The sequence below is a fragment of the Barbus barbus genome (genome assembly GCF_936440315.1).
Source record: "Barbus barbus genome assembly, chromosome: 14".
Lineage (NCBI taxonomy): Eukaryota > Metazoa > Chordata > Actinopteri > Cypriniformes > Cyprinidae > Barbus > Barbus barbus.
This window is the reverse complement of record NC_136742.1, coordinates 30,599,997-30,615,767: the sequence shown is the minus strand read 5'-3', so window position 1 is coordinate 30,615,767 and position 15,771 is coordinate 30,599,997. Positions and strand designations below refer to the sequence as shown.

Genomic DNA, 15,771 nt, shown 5'->3' with positions numbered 1-15,771 from the left:
AAAATCCCCAGCAAACATTTTGTTAATATTGTACACATTTTGTTTTATGATACTGAACATTCATATGCAATATAGTATTCATACTTATAATTCATACTATAATAATTATCAAATTATCCAAATTTATTAGTACTGTGCTATGATTAATCACATCCAAAAGTTTTTGTGTACATAATATATGTGTATATTTATGATGTGCATATATAAATACACACACATGCATATATATATTTAAGAAAAATATGTTATGTTTATATATTAAATATATTTATATATAATATAAATATATATTTTCTAAATATATACTATGTGTGTTTTTATATACAGTGTGGGGGGGGGGGGGGGGGGGGGGTATTTGATCCCCTGCTGATTTTGTTGGTTTGTCCACTGACAAATAAATGATCAGTCTATAATTTTAATGGTAGGTTTATTTGAACAGAGAGAGAGAATAACAACAACAACAAAAAAACGCATTTAAAAAAGTTAGAAATTGATTTGCATTTTAATGAGTCAAATAAGTATTTGACCCCTTTGCAAAACATGACTTCGTACTTGCTGGCAAAACCCTTGTTGGCAATCACAGAGGTCAGATGTTTCTTGTAGTTGGCCACCAGGTCTGCACACATCTCAGGAGGGATTTTGTCCCACTCCTCTTTGCAGATCCTCTCCAAGTCATTAAGGTTTCGAGGCTGACATTTGGCAACTCAAACCTTTAGCTCCCTCCACAGATCTTCTATGGGATTAAGGTCTGGAGACTGACAGGCCACTCCAGGACCTTAATGTGCTTCTTCTTGAGCCACTCCTTTGTTGCCTTGGCCGTGTGTTGTGGGTCATTGTCATGCTGGAAGACACATCCACGACTCATTTTCAATGCCCTGACGGTACATGGCCCCATCCATTGTCCCTTTGATGTGGTGCAGTTGTCCTGTCCCCTTAGCAGAAAAACACCCCCAAAGCATAATGTTTCCACCTCCATGTTTGACGGTGGGGATGGTGTTCTTGGGGTCATAGGCAGCATTCCTCCTCCAAACACGGCGAGTTGAGTTGATGCCAAAGATCTGGATTTCTCATTTCTCATCTGACGACAACACTTTCACTCAGTTCTCTTCTGAATCATTGGCAAGCTTCAGACGGGCTGTGCATGTGCTTTCTTGAGCAGGAGGACCTTGCGGGCGCTGCAGGTCAGGATTTCAGTCTTTCACAGCGTAGTGCATTACCAATTGTTTTCTTGGTGACTATGGTCCCAGCTGCCTTGAGATCATTGGCAAGATCCTCCCGTGCAGTTCTGGGCTGATTCCTCACCGTTCTCATGATCATTGATACGCCACGAGGTGAGATCTTGCATGGAGCCCCAGTCCCTTTAAGAGAGTGCTCCTAATCTTAGATCCTTACCTGTATAAAAGACAACTGGGAGCCAGAAATCATGCTGATTGATAGGGGATCAAATGCAAATCAATTTATAACTTTTTTGAAATGCGTTTTTCTGGATTTTTTTGTTTTGTTTGTTTGTTATTCTCTCTCTCTGTTCAAATAAACCTACCATTAAAATTATAGACTGATCATTTCTTTGTCAGTGGGCAAACGTACAAAATCAGCAGGGGATCAAATAATGTTTTCCCCCACTGTATAAATAATAAATATGTAATAATAAAAACTTTTATTTTGGATGCGATTAATTGTTGCCCAGCACTAAAATTCATATACAGTGCCCTCAGTAAGTATTGGAACAGTAAAGACACAATTGCTCTGTTGGCTGTGGAGTCAAGACATTTGCAAATATGATTAAAAGATGAATATGAGACAAAACTACAGAATGTCACATTTTATTATTAGCCGTTTCAACACACAGATGTTTTACCAAATAAAAAGAACAGCACTTTTAGAGTTCATCCCACTCATTGATGAGAGCATAAGTATTGGGACAGTTGAACATAAGGCAGATATAAAAGATTAAAAGCTATTATTTAGTTGCAGATCCCTTGCACACAATCACAGCAGTGAGTCTGTGACCCATAGACATCACCAGACTCTTGCTCTCATCCTTTGAAATACTTTTCCCAGCCTTTAATGCAGTCAATCCCAATTGTTGCTTGTTTTGGGGAGTTTCTGCCTTTACTCTCCTCTTCAGCTGCTGAAATTCATGTTCAATCAGATTTAAATCTGGAGATTGACTTGGGCAATATAACACTTTCCATTTCTTTGCTCTTATAAACTCCTTGACTGAACTGGCAGGGTGTTTTGGGTCACTGTCCTGATGCAATATGAAGCACTTCCCAATGAATCTGGTGGCATTTTCTTGAATATTGGTAGGCAAGATGGTTTTGTACCCTTCCAAATTAATTCTGCTGCTGTCATCATACATTAAGTCATCAGTAAAGTTGAGAGGGCCTGTTCCAGAGACAGCCATGCATGCCCATGCCATGACACCACCTCCACCATGCTTTACAGATGAGGCTGTATGCTTGGGATCATTGCAGTTCCCTTTTTTTCTCCACATTTTTGCTTTCCCATCACTTAGATAAAGGTTCATCTTTGTCTCATCGGTCCATAAACACAGTTCCAAAACTCTTCTGGCTCACCTTTGTGCTTTTTTACAAACTCTACTCTTGTCTTTCTATTTTTGGTGCTGGTCAGAGGTTTGCATCTTGCTGTGTAGCATCTGTAATTCTGTGTCAAAGTCTCCTGAGGACAGTAGATTGTCAGAGCATCACCCCAGCTTTCTGGAAGTTGTTGGTGATTTTACAGACACGTCTTTTAGGGTTTATTTTCACAGCTTTTATGATTTGTCTGTCATCAACTACTGTTGTTTTCTCAGCCGATCAGGTCGTTGTTGGTTGCTGGTGTCGCTGGTGGTTTCCAAACTCTTGATTTCTCCATGGCCTTTGTTTTTGCTAGAGCTCTAACTGACTTCCTCTTTTCTTTTAGCATCCAAATAGCTTGCTTTTCTCTCAAAGTCAGTTCCCTCGTCTTCATCCTGGTTTGTGTGTCATCATTGAATACAAGATTCAGAATACAGAAGTAATGTATATAACTGATACGACACATTCCCTGCTTTTAATATCTGAAGAATTAATGCAACAGGACACAGCTGATCACTTAGAAAGACCTGAGAGGCAACTGCTCCAATACTTATGCTCACATCAGATAGAGGGATGAAACTATAAAAGTGCTGTTCTTTTTATTTGGTAAAACATGTATGTGTTGAAACGGCTAATAATAAAATGTGACATTCTGTAGTTGTGTCTCATATTCATCTTTTAATCATATTTGTAAATGTCTTGACTCCACAGCCAACAGAGCAATTTTGTCTTTACTGTTCCAATACTTTTGGAGGGTACTGTATATATTTTTTGTATTTATCAGCAGTCATTTGCTAAAAAGTGATCCAAATCAGCCAAGAGATGAACTACACTGAACAAAATTATAAACATTTATCATTAAAAGCATTTTTAAACATTTACATTGTTTCTGTTCTTGCATTCTGACACAGATGAATCGTCACGGCGTCGCATAACAACGTTTTCCCTCAGGTAATATTCCACCTGAACAATACATCACATCTCAGGACTGTACATAACTTCTCAAAACTTTTGTACATTCATAATTCTGTCTATGTTCTTTATTATTAGTGTTATAATTCATTTTATTACCTTAAATTATATGTCTACACTATGTTTGTACTTTCTCCACTGGAAGCTCCTGTCAGACAAAATCCTTGTTTGTGTAAACACACTTGGCAATAAAGCTATATTTAAAATGCATTTTGAGGTCTACAGTAAAAAGTGCTCAAATTTTGGATTTCGATAGGGCAATATATAACTGTCCCATAGAGAACATGTCTCATTATATAAAGGCGCTTCAGTAAATGACAGTCAAATAAGGAGCTGGATTCAGACTCATACTCCACGAACTGCTCTATCAAAATCCAAAACTAAAGCTCAAAATACCTTGAATTTATGCACACAGTATTACACCATTAGCCCATTTCAAGGCGCCATCTCAGGATGACATAAAGCCGTGATTTAGGTAGAAAATATATAGACTCCATAAAAATTATAATCAGCTAAGAGCTTAAATAATCAGCCATTGAGTCGGTTTGCACATGTGTGTGTGAAAAGATCACAGTAGATCGCAGTAGTCAAAGAATCCTTTGAACTGTTTAATAAACAACGTTCAGCTTGACCGTAATGTCCAGAGTAACCTTTGACCTCAGAACAAAAGGAGGGAGAGGGGGTTTATTAACATGACTCCATAAATACAGTAATAATACCATGAGCTGTGACGAGAAACATCTCTGCATACAGCACAATCTCCCATAATCCTGTCTGTCGTGTGTGTGTGTGTGTGTGTGTGTGTGCTGGATGCAGGTCACAGTGCTCTGCTCATGGATTTTCTTCCCTTTTCATCAGACATAGAATCATATTTCAAATCATATCTGCTGTTTTATTAATTTTTTTAATCTAAGTTTTTGCTAATGGATGAGTTTTGAGATCCAAACCTAAACGCTCCTGCAGTCAAATACAGTAGTAACTATTTTATTATCTTCTTTTCTTTCATTTTAGTTTTATTTGTATTTTTTACACATTGTTCTGTACAGATGAGGACGTGAACATGTGGCCATGACAAATCAGGTGTGCAGAGATGAGGAGAAGCCAAACATACAAACATCTTCGTCTGTCAAGAGCACATCCAGCTCATATTTCACCTCAAAATCCAATTAGAAGTATTTAGAAGGGCCATTTTATATATATCTATCTTAAAAAAATCATTTTAAGGGCCATTTTTATATTCTTTTTTTAAATGGAATTAAATATATATATATTGTGGCTTTATATGTTAAAATTGTCATTTTAAGTGTCTTTTTAAATCATAATATGTTCAACTCAGAATCCAAATAAAAATATTCAAAACAATATTTCGGCCGTTTATGGTCATTTTAGGGCCATTTTTATTTATATCATGACGATATGTTCAACTTTCAAAATCCATTTAAAAATATTCTAAATAATATTTCATCCATTTATAGTATTTTAGGGCCATTTTATTTACTTTTAAATATCCTGACATTACATTCAACCCTTAAATTCCACTTAAAAATATTCTAAATAATATTTGGACCACTAGGGTCATTTTAATGTCATTCAATTTTTTTATTTAATATCATAACATTATGTTTTGCCCTCAAAAATCCAATTAAAATATTCAAAATAATATCTGGGGGATTTTGTGGTGAAATACAACCTGGCCACTTCTTCGTGAGATTCTCTCCTCTGTTTATCTCTCCCTCCATTATTGTCTGTCTCTCTTCTGTCTCACTTGTTTCTCACCGATACGCCTCCTGGAGGCAGGAATGGGCACCGAGTATCAATATTGTGTGTTTGGCAGTGTGATACAGATCATTACAAGCACCAAACCAAATCAGTGTGTGTGTGTGTAAATGAGGCCATTTGGATGCTTGTGTGAGCATATGTGAGAATTTGAAGGCGAAGCGTGTAATACTCTGGATGTTCAACACTTTCTGACTCAACGATTAGCTATTAAAGTTCATTGTGTGTGAGTTCAGAAAGTGAATTTTTACACACTTCACCTTTACCGCAGGTAGTTCACTATGAGGGGCACTTGTGTTGTACCATTTCAGTACTCAGTGTACTCATACACACACACTTACTCGCTCACTCACACACACACACACACACGCACACACACACACATGTTGGTTTTTGTGGTTTATGGGGACTCTCCATAGGCGTAATGGTTTTTATACTGAACAAACTGTGTGTGCTATTGCCCTACACCAACCCTACACCTAAACTTAGCCCTCACAGGAGACTTTGTGCATTTTTAGATTTTCAAAAAAACACCATTTAGTATGTTTTTTTTAAGCCTTTTGAATTACGGGGACATAGGCAGTGTCCTCATAAACCACATTCATATTGTAATACCTCTGTCATACCCATGTCATTATACAAATTTGTGTCCTCATAAACCACATAAACATGCACACACACACACACACACACACACACATACACACACACACACACAGTTACTCGCTCACTCACTCACACACACACACAGGTCGATGCATGTGATCAGTGAGGACAGATGTTTTCTATTTCAAAAGGCAGTACAATACTTACAAACCCTTATTCAAATAAATAACAAATAAATTAATCATATAAAATCAGACGGATCAGACCGGTCTACAAGTCAGTCGAGCTAGAAAACAGAAACGGACACATTCGGCACATACATGCACGCTAGAAACCAAAGCAGGACAGTCACTATCATGTGAGGACGGATGGTTTATCTATTCAGAAACATTCAGAAATCATGGGGATGGTGGATTTGACCTAAATGCTGTGGAGGGCGAGCGCGATTGTGTCGTGTTACAGGAAGAGGCTTGTCGAGGAGGTTTGCATGGGTGATTCATGTGTGGGCGTTAGGTGTGAATGCTAACATGTGTGTTTGTGCTATAGCACACCGTCCATAAAGCTGGTGTCGAGGTGCTGGATCAGAACGCGGATGAAGCTCATCTCTTTCCTCGTGTTTTCAAAGATGATGCGCGGGTCGTCCGACTGGCAGCGCAGACAGTTTGGCGCCATCACCATCGCCAGATTACTGACGTCCATCTTTGTCATGGACACGCTGGAGGCTTGAGCAAATACCTGTGATGGAAATCAGACAGATCTCTTCATGTCTCTTAGTATCGTTTTGAGATGAACAGATGAAAGTGTAGTTTGACAGACTTGACAAACCAACTGCTAACTGACTGAAAAGAGTGACAGACAGACAGACAGACAGACAGACAGACAGACAGACAGACAGATAGATAGATAGATAGATAGATAGATAGATAGATAGATAGATAGATAGATAGATAGATAGATAGATAGATAGATAGATAGATAGATAACTAGACAGACAGACAGACAGACAGACAGACAGACAGACAGACAGACAGACAGATAGATAGATAGATAGATAGATAGATAGATAGATAGATAGACAGACAGACAGACAGACAGACAGACAGACAGACAGACAGACAGACAGACAGACAGATAGATAACTAGACAGACAGACAGATAGATAGATAGATAGATAGATAGATAACTAGACAGACAGACAGACAGACAGACAGACAGACAGACAGACAGACAGACAGATAGATAGATAGATAGATAGATAGATAGATAGATAGATAGATAGATAGATAACTAGACAGACAGACAGACAGACAGACAGACAGACAGACAGACAGACAGACAGATAGATAGATAGATAGATAGATAGATAGATAGATAGATAGATAGACAGACAGACAGACAGACAGACAGACAGACAGACAGACAGACAGACAGACAGACAGACAGATAGATAGATAGATAGATAGATAGATAGATAGATAGATAGATAGATAACTAGACAGACAGACAGACAGACAGACAGACAGACAGACAGACAGACAGACAGACAGACAGATAGATAGATAGATAGATAGATAGATAGATAGATAGATAGATAGATAGATAGATAGATAGATAGATAGATAGATAGATAGATAGATAGATAACTAGACAGACAGACAGACAGACAGACAGACAGACAGACAGATAGATAGATAGATAGATAGATAGATAGATAGACAGACAGACAGACAGACAGACAGACAGACAGACAGACAGATAGATAGATAGATAGATAGATAGATAGATAGATAGATAGACAGACAGACAGACAGACAGACAGACAGACAGACAGACAGGCGGTCAGTCAGACCTGTAGGAAGCGGATGAGGTAGCAGAGCACCAGTTTGTTGATGTGAGGGAGGTTGAGGACGACGTTGACAGCAGCCGCAGGACTGTCGTAGTTCATGACACACTGCTCATAAAACTCATGAGGAATCACCGGCTCCTCCAGCTCTCTGTACCAGAGCTTCAGCAGCGATGCTAGACAGACAGAGAGAGAGAGACAGCTGAGGTCAGAGGTCACAGGACACAAGGGTGTACAATTTAGTAGAGACACTATGACGCATAGTTATAATTAACTGTAGGGGTGTTTGTGTTTATGTTTGAGTATTTTCTTCCTAAACTATACCTAACTTTTAACTTCACCAGATGTGTCATAAAAAAGGTTCAATAGGGAACACATCCTTTGACTAGTCAGTGAACCATTCCAGTGACAAAGTTCACACTCGCAGGTGTATGTCATAAAATAGATGCAATAAAGATGCTTTGATCAGTGAACTTTAGGCAAAGTTCGCAGCCCCAGAAGACTGCTGCAATCGCAAACTTTAGACGTTTAATTACACACGTCTGTTTCAATTGATAGATAACACACCGCAAGTGTCACGGCGAGAAAATAAAAGAGTAATCCTCCCTTATTTTACCACTTTTCATCCTGATATTTGCTCGTGCAACTGATAGGGAAGCCTATATTCATTGCGGTGCGTGAGCCGCGATATTTTGCATATTGTGTGATGTTGTAAAAGTACGTCTGTTTCAACTGATAACAAGTCTTACTGCATGAAAATCAAAGAGGAATACATATTTTATTACGCAGTATACAGTCGCTTTCATCCCAGTTTGTGCGCGCATATGTGAGTTTTAACTAATGTAGCACACTAACAGTTAAGATCGATAAAAAACAAAGAACGATTAAAGGAATTAATCAATTAAGTGCGAATAGCTAAACTAAAATAAATAATTAAAATAAAACTTAAAATCTTCTCCCTTCGGCTTAGAGGTGATTGTTTAGAAGAAAACTTGCGTAACCTAATTTTAAAGTGAAAGCTTTAGGATGAGTGCTGAATGATTTCATTAATTAATTCAGAAATGCTAAAGATTTATTAAAAATAACGTTCGTTCTAAGGTTAAAACATTACTTTGTTTAATTCTTTTAACATTTAAATCTTTGCGTCGGTGTTAGAGGGTCTGGCAGTAGGTGGGCTTTAACTGGGACCGGATGTCCCCATTCTGAATTTTATGACCCCTCATTATTCAAATTTTGACATATAGTATACTATGGGCTCTCTCTGTCGCACCACATGATATTTTGACACTTTGGATAACAGAAATATTACAAATAACTAATGTTAAGTTAGTTCATACATGGGAGAGGTCCTTCATATATATGGCATCTTTTTTTATGCATTTAAGGCAAGGCAAGGCAAGTTTATTTATATAGCACATTTCATACACAGTGGTAATTCAAAGTGCTTTACATAAAAGAAAGTGAAAGACATTTAAAATCAATAAAAACATGGAAATAAAAATAATAAAAACAAAGAATTTTAAAATGATATAGAAAATTATTTAAAATAAATTTAAAGAAAATGATTATACATAAAATGTATTGCAGTCAGTTCGGACATATAGCACAGTGCTCATTCAACAAATGCACAGTTAAACAGATGAGTTTTGAGTCTTGATTTAAATGTGGCTAATGTTTTAGCACATCTGATCTCTTCTGGAAGCTGGTTCCAACTGCGGGCCGCATAATAGCTAAAAGCAGACTCCCCTTGTTTTGTGTGAACCCTTGGTATTTCTAACTGACTCGATCCTAATCATCTGAGTGGTCTGTTTGGTTTATATTCAGTGAGCATATCAGCAATATATTTAGGTCCTAGGCCATTGAGTGACTTATAAACGAGTAAAAGTACTTTAAAATCAATCCTAAATGTAACTGGAAGCCAGTGTAAGGACCTGAGGACTGGTGTGATATGCTCAGATTTTCTGGTTCTAGTCAGAATCCTGGCAGCAGCGTTCTGGATGAGCTGCAGTTGTCTAATGGTCTTCTTGGGAAGGCCGGTGAGGAGACCATTACAGTAATCCACCCTGCTGGTGATAAAGGCATGAACAAGTTTCTCCAAGTCTTGACTGGAAACAAAACATCTAATTCTTGCAATATTTTTGAGATGATAGTATGCTGATTTAGTTATTGCTTTGACATGACTACTGAAACTAAGGTCTGTCTCCAGAATCACCCCAAGATTTCTGACTTGATTTTTAGTTGTTTGACCCCTAGAGTCAAGGTATGCATTCACCTTGAGAACTTCATCTTTGTTTCCAAATGCAATGACCAGCTTTCTCCTTGTTTAACTGAAGAAAGTTCTGGCACATCCAACTGTTAATTTCATCAATGCATTGGCAGAGGGAGTCAATGGGGCTGTAGTCATTTGGAGATAAGGCTAGGTAAATCTGGGTATCATCAGCATAGCTGTGATAGGCAATTTGGTTCTTCCTCATTATCTGACTTAGTGGGAGCATATACAGGTTAAACAAGAGCGGTGCAAGAATTGAGCCTTGTGGGACTCCACATGTCATGGCCGTCCACTTAGACTTATGCTCTCCTATACTCACATAATAACCTCTCCCTTCTAAGTATGATCTGAACCATTTGAGTGCCATCCCAGAAAGCCCGACCCAGTTTTCCAGTCTCTCTAAAAGTATGTTATGATCTACAGTGTCAAACGCAGCACTAAGATCTAGTAGTACCAGCACTGATATTTTGCCAGAATCAGAATTGACGCGAATATCATTTATTATCTTAATGAGTGCTGTCTCTGTGCTGTGATGTGCTCGGAAACCAGATTGAAAATTGTCCAGGTATCCATTTGACTTTAAGTAGTTGTTCAGCTGATTAGAAACTACCTTTTCAATTATCTTACCTATGAAAGGAAGATTTGATATGGGTCTATAGTTGCTCAACATGGTGTTATCAAGATTGCGCTTTTTCAGAAGGGGCTTAACAACTGCAGTTTTGAGGGAGTTTGGAAAAGTCCCAGAGAGAAGTGAGGCGTTCACCACTTCTAAGAGATCAGCTTCTAAACAGTTAAGCACATTTTTGAAAAAGGATGTGGGAAGTGTGTCAAGATAGCAGGTTGAAGATTTAAGGTGCTGTACTATTTCTTCCAAAATTTTGTTATCAATTTCTTTAAAAACACACATAGTCACTTCTTTTTGAAATTGCGGTCGAATCTGTGTGACCTCTGCATAACTTGAGGATGTGCCAATCTCCTTTCTGATATTATTGATCTTCTCAGAAAAGAAGGAAGCAAACTCATTGCATTTGCTGTCGGAGAGCATTTCGCTGGGACTCTGACTGGGGGGTTTGTCAGTCTCTCAACAGTCGCAAAAAGAGTGCGGGTGTTGTTTAAGTTACTGTTTATAAGGTTTGAAAAGAAAGTCTGTCTAGCTGTGGCTAGTTCCACATTGAAAGCATGAAGGCTGTCTTTATAGATGCTATAGTGAATTTCGAGTTTTGTCTTCCGCCACATCCGCTCAGCTTTTCTGCATTGTCTTTTCATGCTCTGAACTGCTGTTGATTTTCTCCAAATTGATTTCTGTTTCCCCGTCTTCTTGCTGACCTTTATCGAGGCAATATCATCAATAACATTCTTAATTTTTGAGTTAAAAGACTCCAGGAGAAGATCAACAGAGTCTGCAGAAATGCTTGGTGTTAATGATATTGCCTCCATAAATAGCGCACTAGTGTTGTCGTTAATGCATCTCTTTCTGATAGAGACAGATCTAGATTCAGTGGTGACCGAGATCAATATATCAAAGAAAATACAGAAGTGATCAGATAGTGCTACATCCTTAATTACAATGGATGAGATGTTTAGACCTCTACTGATGAGTAAATCTAAGGTGTGTCCACGATTGTGTGTGGGTCCGTGCACATGCTGACTCAGGTCAAAAGTGTTTAAAACAGTTATAATTTATTTTGTAGTTTTGATTTCTGCATTATCTATGTGAATATTAAAATCCCCTGCAATAGCAAAACAGTCAAACTCTGAGGAAATCATTGATAACAGTTCAGTGAAATCATCAACAAAGGCTGGAGAATATTTTGGAGGCCTGTAAATAATGATAAACAGGGTGTGTGGAGCACCTTTCAGCACAATACCTAGGTATTCAAAAGATGAATATTGACCAAATGACATTTGCTTGCACTGATAAACATCTTTAAACAGAGCAGCTACACCTCCACCTCTCCTAACAGTCCTGCAGACACTTATAAAATTAAAGTTAGGAGGGGCTGTTTCAGTGAGGACTGTTGAACTGCAGCTGTCTTCTAACCATGTCATTCTAACCATTTAAACCAATTTTTAACTGAAAAAATGCAATCGGACAGACAATTTAGGCGTCATGTCATTGACCCATACACAAATACAAATCCCTTAAGAAAAATTAACCATGGCTTTACTATAGTAAAAGTGTGGTAACCATATTCCTTTTTCTATAACCACAGTTTTACTACAAAAACCATGGTTAAACTATGGTTAGTATAGCAAGGTTTAACTATAGTAACCATGTTTTTTTCACCATAAGAAGACGCATAATGAATATAGAGATACAGTTTTCACTGTTTTAGGATTAACAGAACTTTGAATAGGTTCCATGTACTCGTCTAGATCAACTCTGAATAAAGAAAAGAGAGGTTTAGAACCAGATTTTGTTTTTGTAAGTTAAAATCAGCAAACACAAATTCAGTTATATTTTCCTGTATTCTCTTTAGTCAAATAATCCAAAGAAAACATCTTTGAAACAGAAATAAAAGTCACTTACAAAATGTGAGATTAGATGAAAAATAAATAATCAGAAGAGACAAAAACAGCAACTCACTTCGATGTTTGATTTATAATTCCGTCTATAATCTTTTTGTGAAATTTGGATGAACTCATTGATCTGTTGCTCGAGATCTTCATATTAAAGGAGAGAACTATAGTCTCCAAAGTCTGACATTGTTTGTTATGCTTTTCAAGGGTGTAGAGTTTAGTAGAGATGCTCTGACCAAAATCCAGCCACTACTAAATTGTCCCTATCAAACAATGAAATGTCTGTTGTCTGCGGTTATGTCCCCACCAATGCCAAACCTACACCCTTGACAGATCATCCACACCAGCAGTCTCAACCACTGTCTGCATGATGCCGTCTGCTCACAAGAAGAAATCACAAGTTCACTAATCATTAATGAACTAGACGCTCAATCAAACCACCGGCTGTTTTCATTAGGAAAGGCTGACTGTGTATTTGACCTGCTGTTGCTGTAGTTTCAGCACCCATTTCATTCAGCAATTAAACATATCAGGTTATTGTTCATTTTTTCAGCAATACACTGCATTGTGCATCTGAATAGTGTTTAACACCAGCTTTCCGTGAGCAGCAATAACGCAAATCACTGCAACTAAACAAATGGATTTGTGAATCCAGCACATTCTATAATGAGCCTCATTTGTATATAAAGGAAGCATATTTGCCCCAAAAAGAATGACAATGGATTCATTTAAATACGCATGGTGCAGTGCTATAAATAAGATTTTGTTGGGAGTTTATTCTGCTCACCAAGGCTGCATTTATTTGATGAAAATACAGTAAAAATGGTGAAATATTAAAATTTTAAATAACAGTTTTCTATGTTAATATATAGTAACATGTAATTTATTTCTGTGATGCGCAGCTATATTTTCAGCATCATTGCTCCAGTCTTCAGTGTCACATGATCTTCAGAAATCATAATAATATACTGATTTACTGCTCAACAAACATTTCTGATTATTATCAATGATGAAAACAGTTGTGCTGCCCAATATTTTTGTGGAAACTGTGATACATTTTATTTTTCAGGATTCACAGATGAATAGAAAGTTCAAAAGAACAGCATTTATCTGAAATAGAAATCTTTTGTAACATTACTGTCACTTTTGATCAATTTAATGCATGCTTGATAAATAAAAGTATTCATTTGTTCAATTTACTGACTCCTATTTTTTGGATTTTGTGCATAATGACATTATTTTAATGATAATTTAAGCACATTTCACCACCAAATAATGAGAATCTAGTGAAAATCACCACTGCGAATGATTTGTCTAAATGCATTACAGGAATGACAATTTTAAGATTAACCATGTTTAATTGTCATGCAAATAATTCAATCCAAACACCTAATGATCCTAAAATAGGCTCGCTGTTGTTAAGGCAAATATCAGATTTACATGCACTCAAATGTCAAGTAATGAAGCCAAAGTCTAGTTTGGTTTCAGATGGTCAGTTCTTCACCAGATTAAAGTGCAACGTCTGTGAAATGATAACTTTGTGAACTGGCAGTGCTGTAGTTCAGTAGGTCAGTACGATCGGTGAAATCCTGGTCTTCCTAAACCAGTTTAAGCGTGTCAGAAGTGTGTTAGCAGCTAATGGCTTCATTATTTCTCACGCTACTAGATTTCCAGAAACGGGTCCGAGCCCGAGGGGAGACACTTTATGAATAAAATGAATGAAAGCAGTTTTGTAAAAGATAGGCGCCCGTTTCTGGGAACTGCAACAACCTGGGAAATCACAGATCTAATGAGGATCGGCCGGAGACACACAGACGAGTCCGAACGTCTGAGACACCAGAGAACATGCTATTTTATTTATTAAGTAGAGCAGATCTGAATGATTTCTTATTCATTCGATATCTCAGAGATTCGTCAAAAGCATCTAATTGATTATGACTGTGGTCTCTCTCATGCGTTGGATCCTGCTGTACTGCTGTAGCAGAAAGCACTGAGAGAGGAAAAGGCCTGTAAGAGTTGTTGATCCTCCCACCGTGTGTGGGTTTGAGCTATTTATATTCAGAGAGAAATGGAGCATTGCAGAACGCCCTGGGCTACAGGTGTGTGTTTCTGTGTGTGTGTGTGTGTTTGTGTGTGGGAGTGCGTGAGACAGCATTACTCTACCGGACACGCTTATTTTAGTATTATTTATGCACTATTATAGTCTTCATTAATTATTTAAAATAATTTTTTGAGTTACTTTTGCCATTTTTATACATTTTTATTGTTTTTCATTATAAATATTACTATTTAGGTTTAGTTTAGATTTAGTTCAGTTTTAGTTTTAATTTATTTTATTTAAAAAAATGTATTAACTTTAGAATAATATAAATATCATTTAAATAATGTTGCCTTGGCAGCTAACTGAAATTAATTTTTCATCTAATATTTATATTTTATTTTATTTCAGCTTTATTTCAACATTTTGCCACATTTCACCACAAAATCAGAAGCTAGAAATAAGAAATAACATTTTGCATAAACAAAACCTATTTTAGAAATGTTGCTTTGGAAACATTTCTATATTTTTTTTATTTTATTGTAGAATTTTTCCATAATTTATTTTATTTTAGAATTTGCCTTTGGCAACTGAATGAAAGAGGTTTACGTTTTTCATCTAATATTTATATTTGATCATATTTCAGCATTATTTCATTTAACACATTTTTTTTAAATATTTAATAACGTGTTTTTCATTAAAATATGCATTAATTTTTATTTTAGCAATGATCTTAAGAACACTTTTAAATGTTTCACTGATGTAACGTTTAATTGAATAATTCAGTGAAATGTTTTGAAACATTTAGCTCTTGCTTGTTCCACTGCTGTCTGACTGTATAAACAGCTACAAATATAAGCTTCATCAATAATGCATCATGAACAACCGCTCAAAGCAACCAGCAAAAATAATCTGCCAATCCAGTCAGAGAACGCTCATTTCTCAGCCGTCTGATTCATAGAAATATGCCATTTTTACTACATACACTGTAAATAATATTTTACATGATCAGAGTGCGTTGTGTTACTTGCCATTTCTTTGTAATTATTTGTGAAATTTACTTGCAAGTTCTGAATTGTTTCAAAGTAAATCCAGCATTAATTTTTGAGTCTAGTAAACCAGAACAGAATTAGTGCATCACAAATTATAGCATGCTGAACACAGTGTA

General features: G+C 36.9%; 1 protein-coding gene across 1 annotated transcript in view; it reads right to left on the bottom strand.

Moving 5' to 3' along the window:
• Nucleotides 1-6,094: 6,094 nt before the first annotated feature.
• LOC306880500 (rho GTPase-activating protein 39-like) overlaps nt 6,095-15,771 on the bottom strand; it is a 50,689-nt gene continuing 41,012 nt past the window's right edge. Inside the window, exons 9-10 of the mRNA XM_079434046.1 lie at nt 7,783-7,952; nt 6,095-6,668 (exon numbers count right to left, since the gene is read on the bottom strand). Of these exons, the coding sequence (XP_079290172.1) occupies nt 6,474-6,668; nt 7,783-7,952 (365 nt within the window). The 3' untranslated portion in view covers nt 6,095-6,473. The remainder of the gene's footprint in view (nt 6,669-7,782; nt 7,953-15,771) is intronic.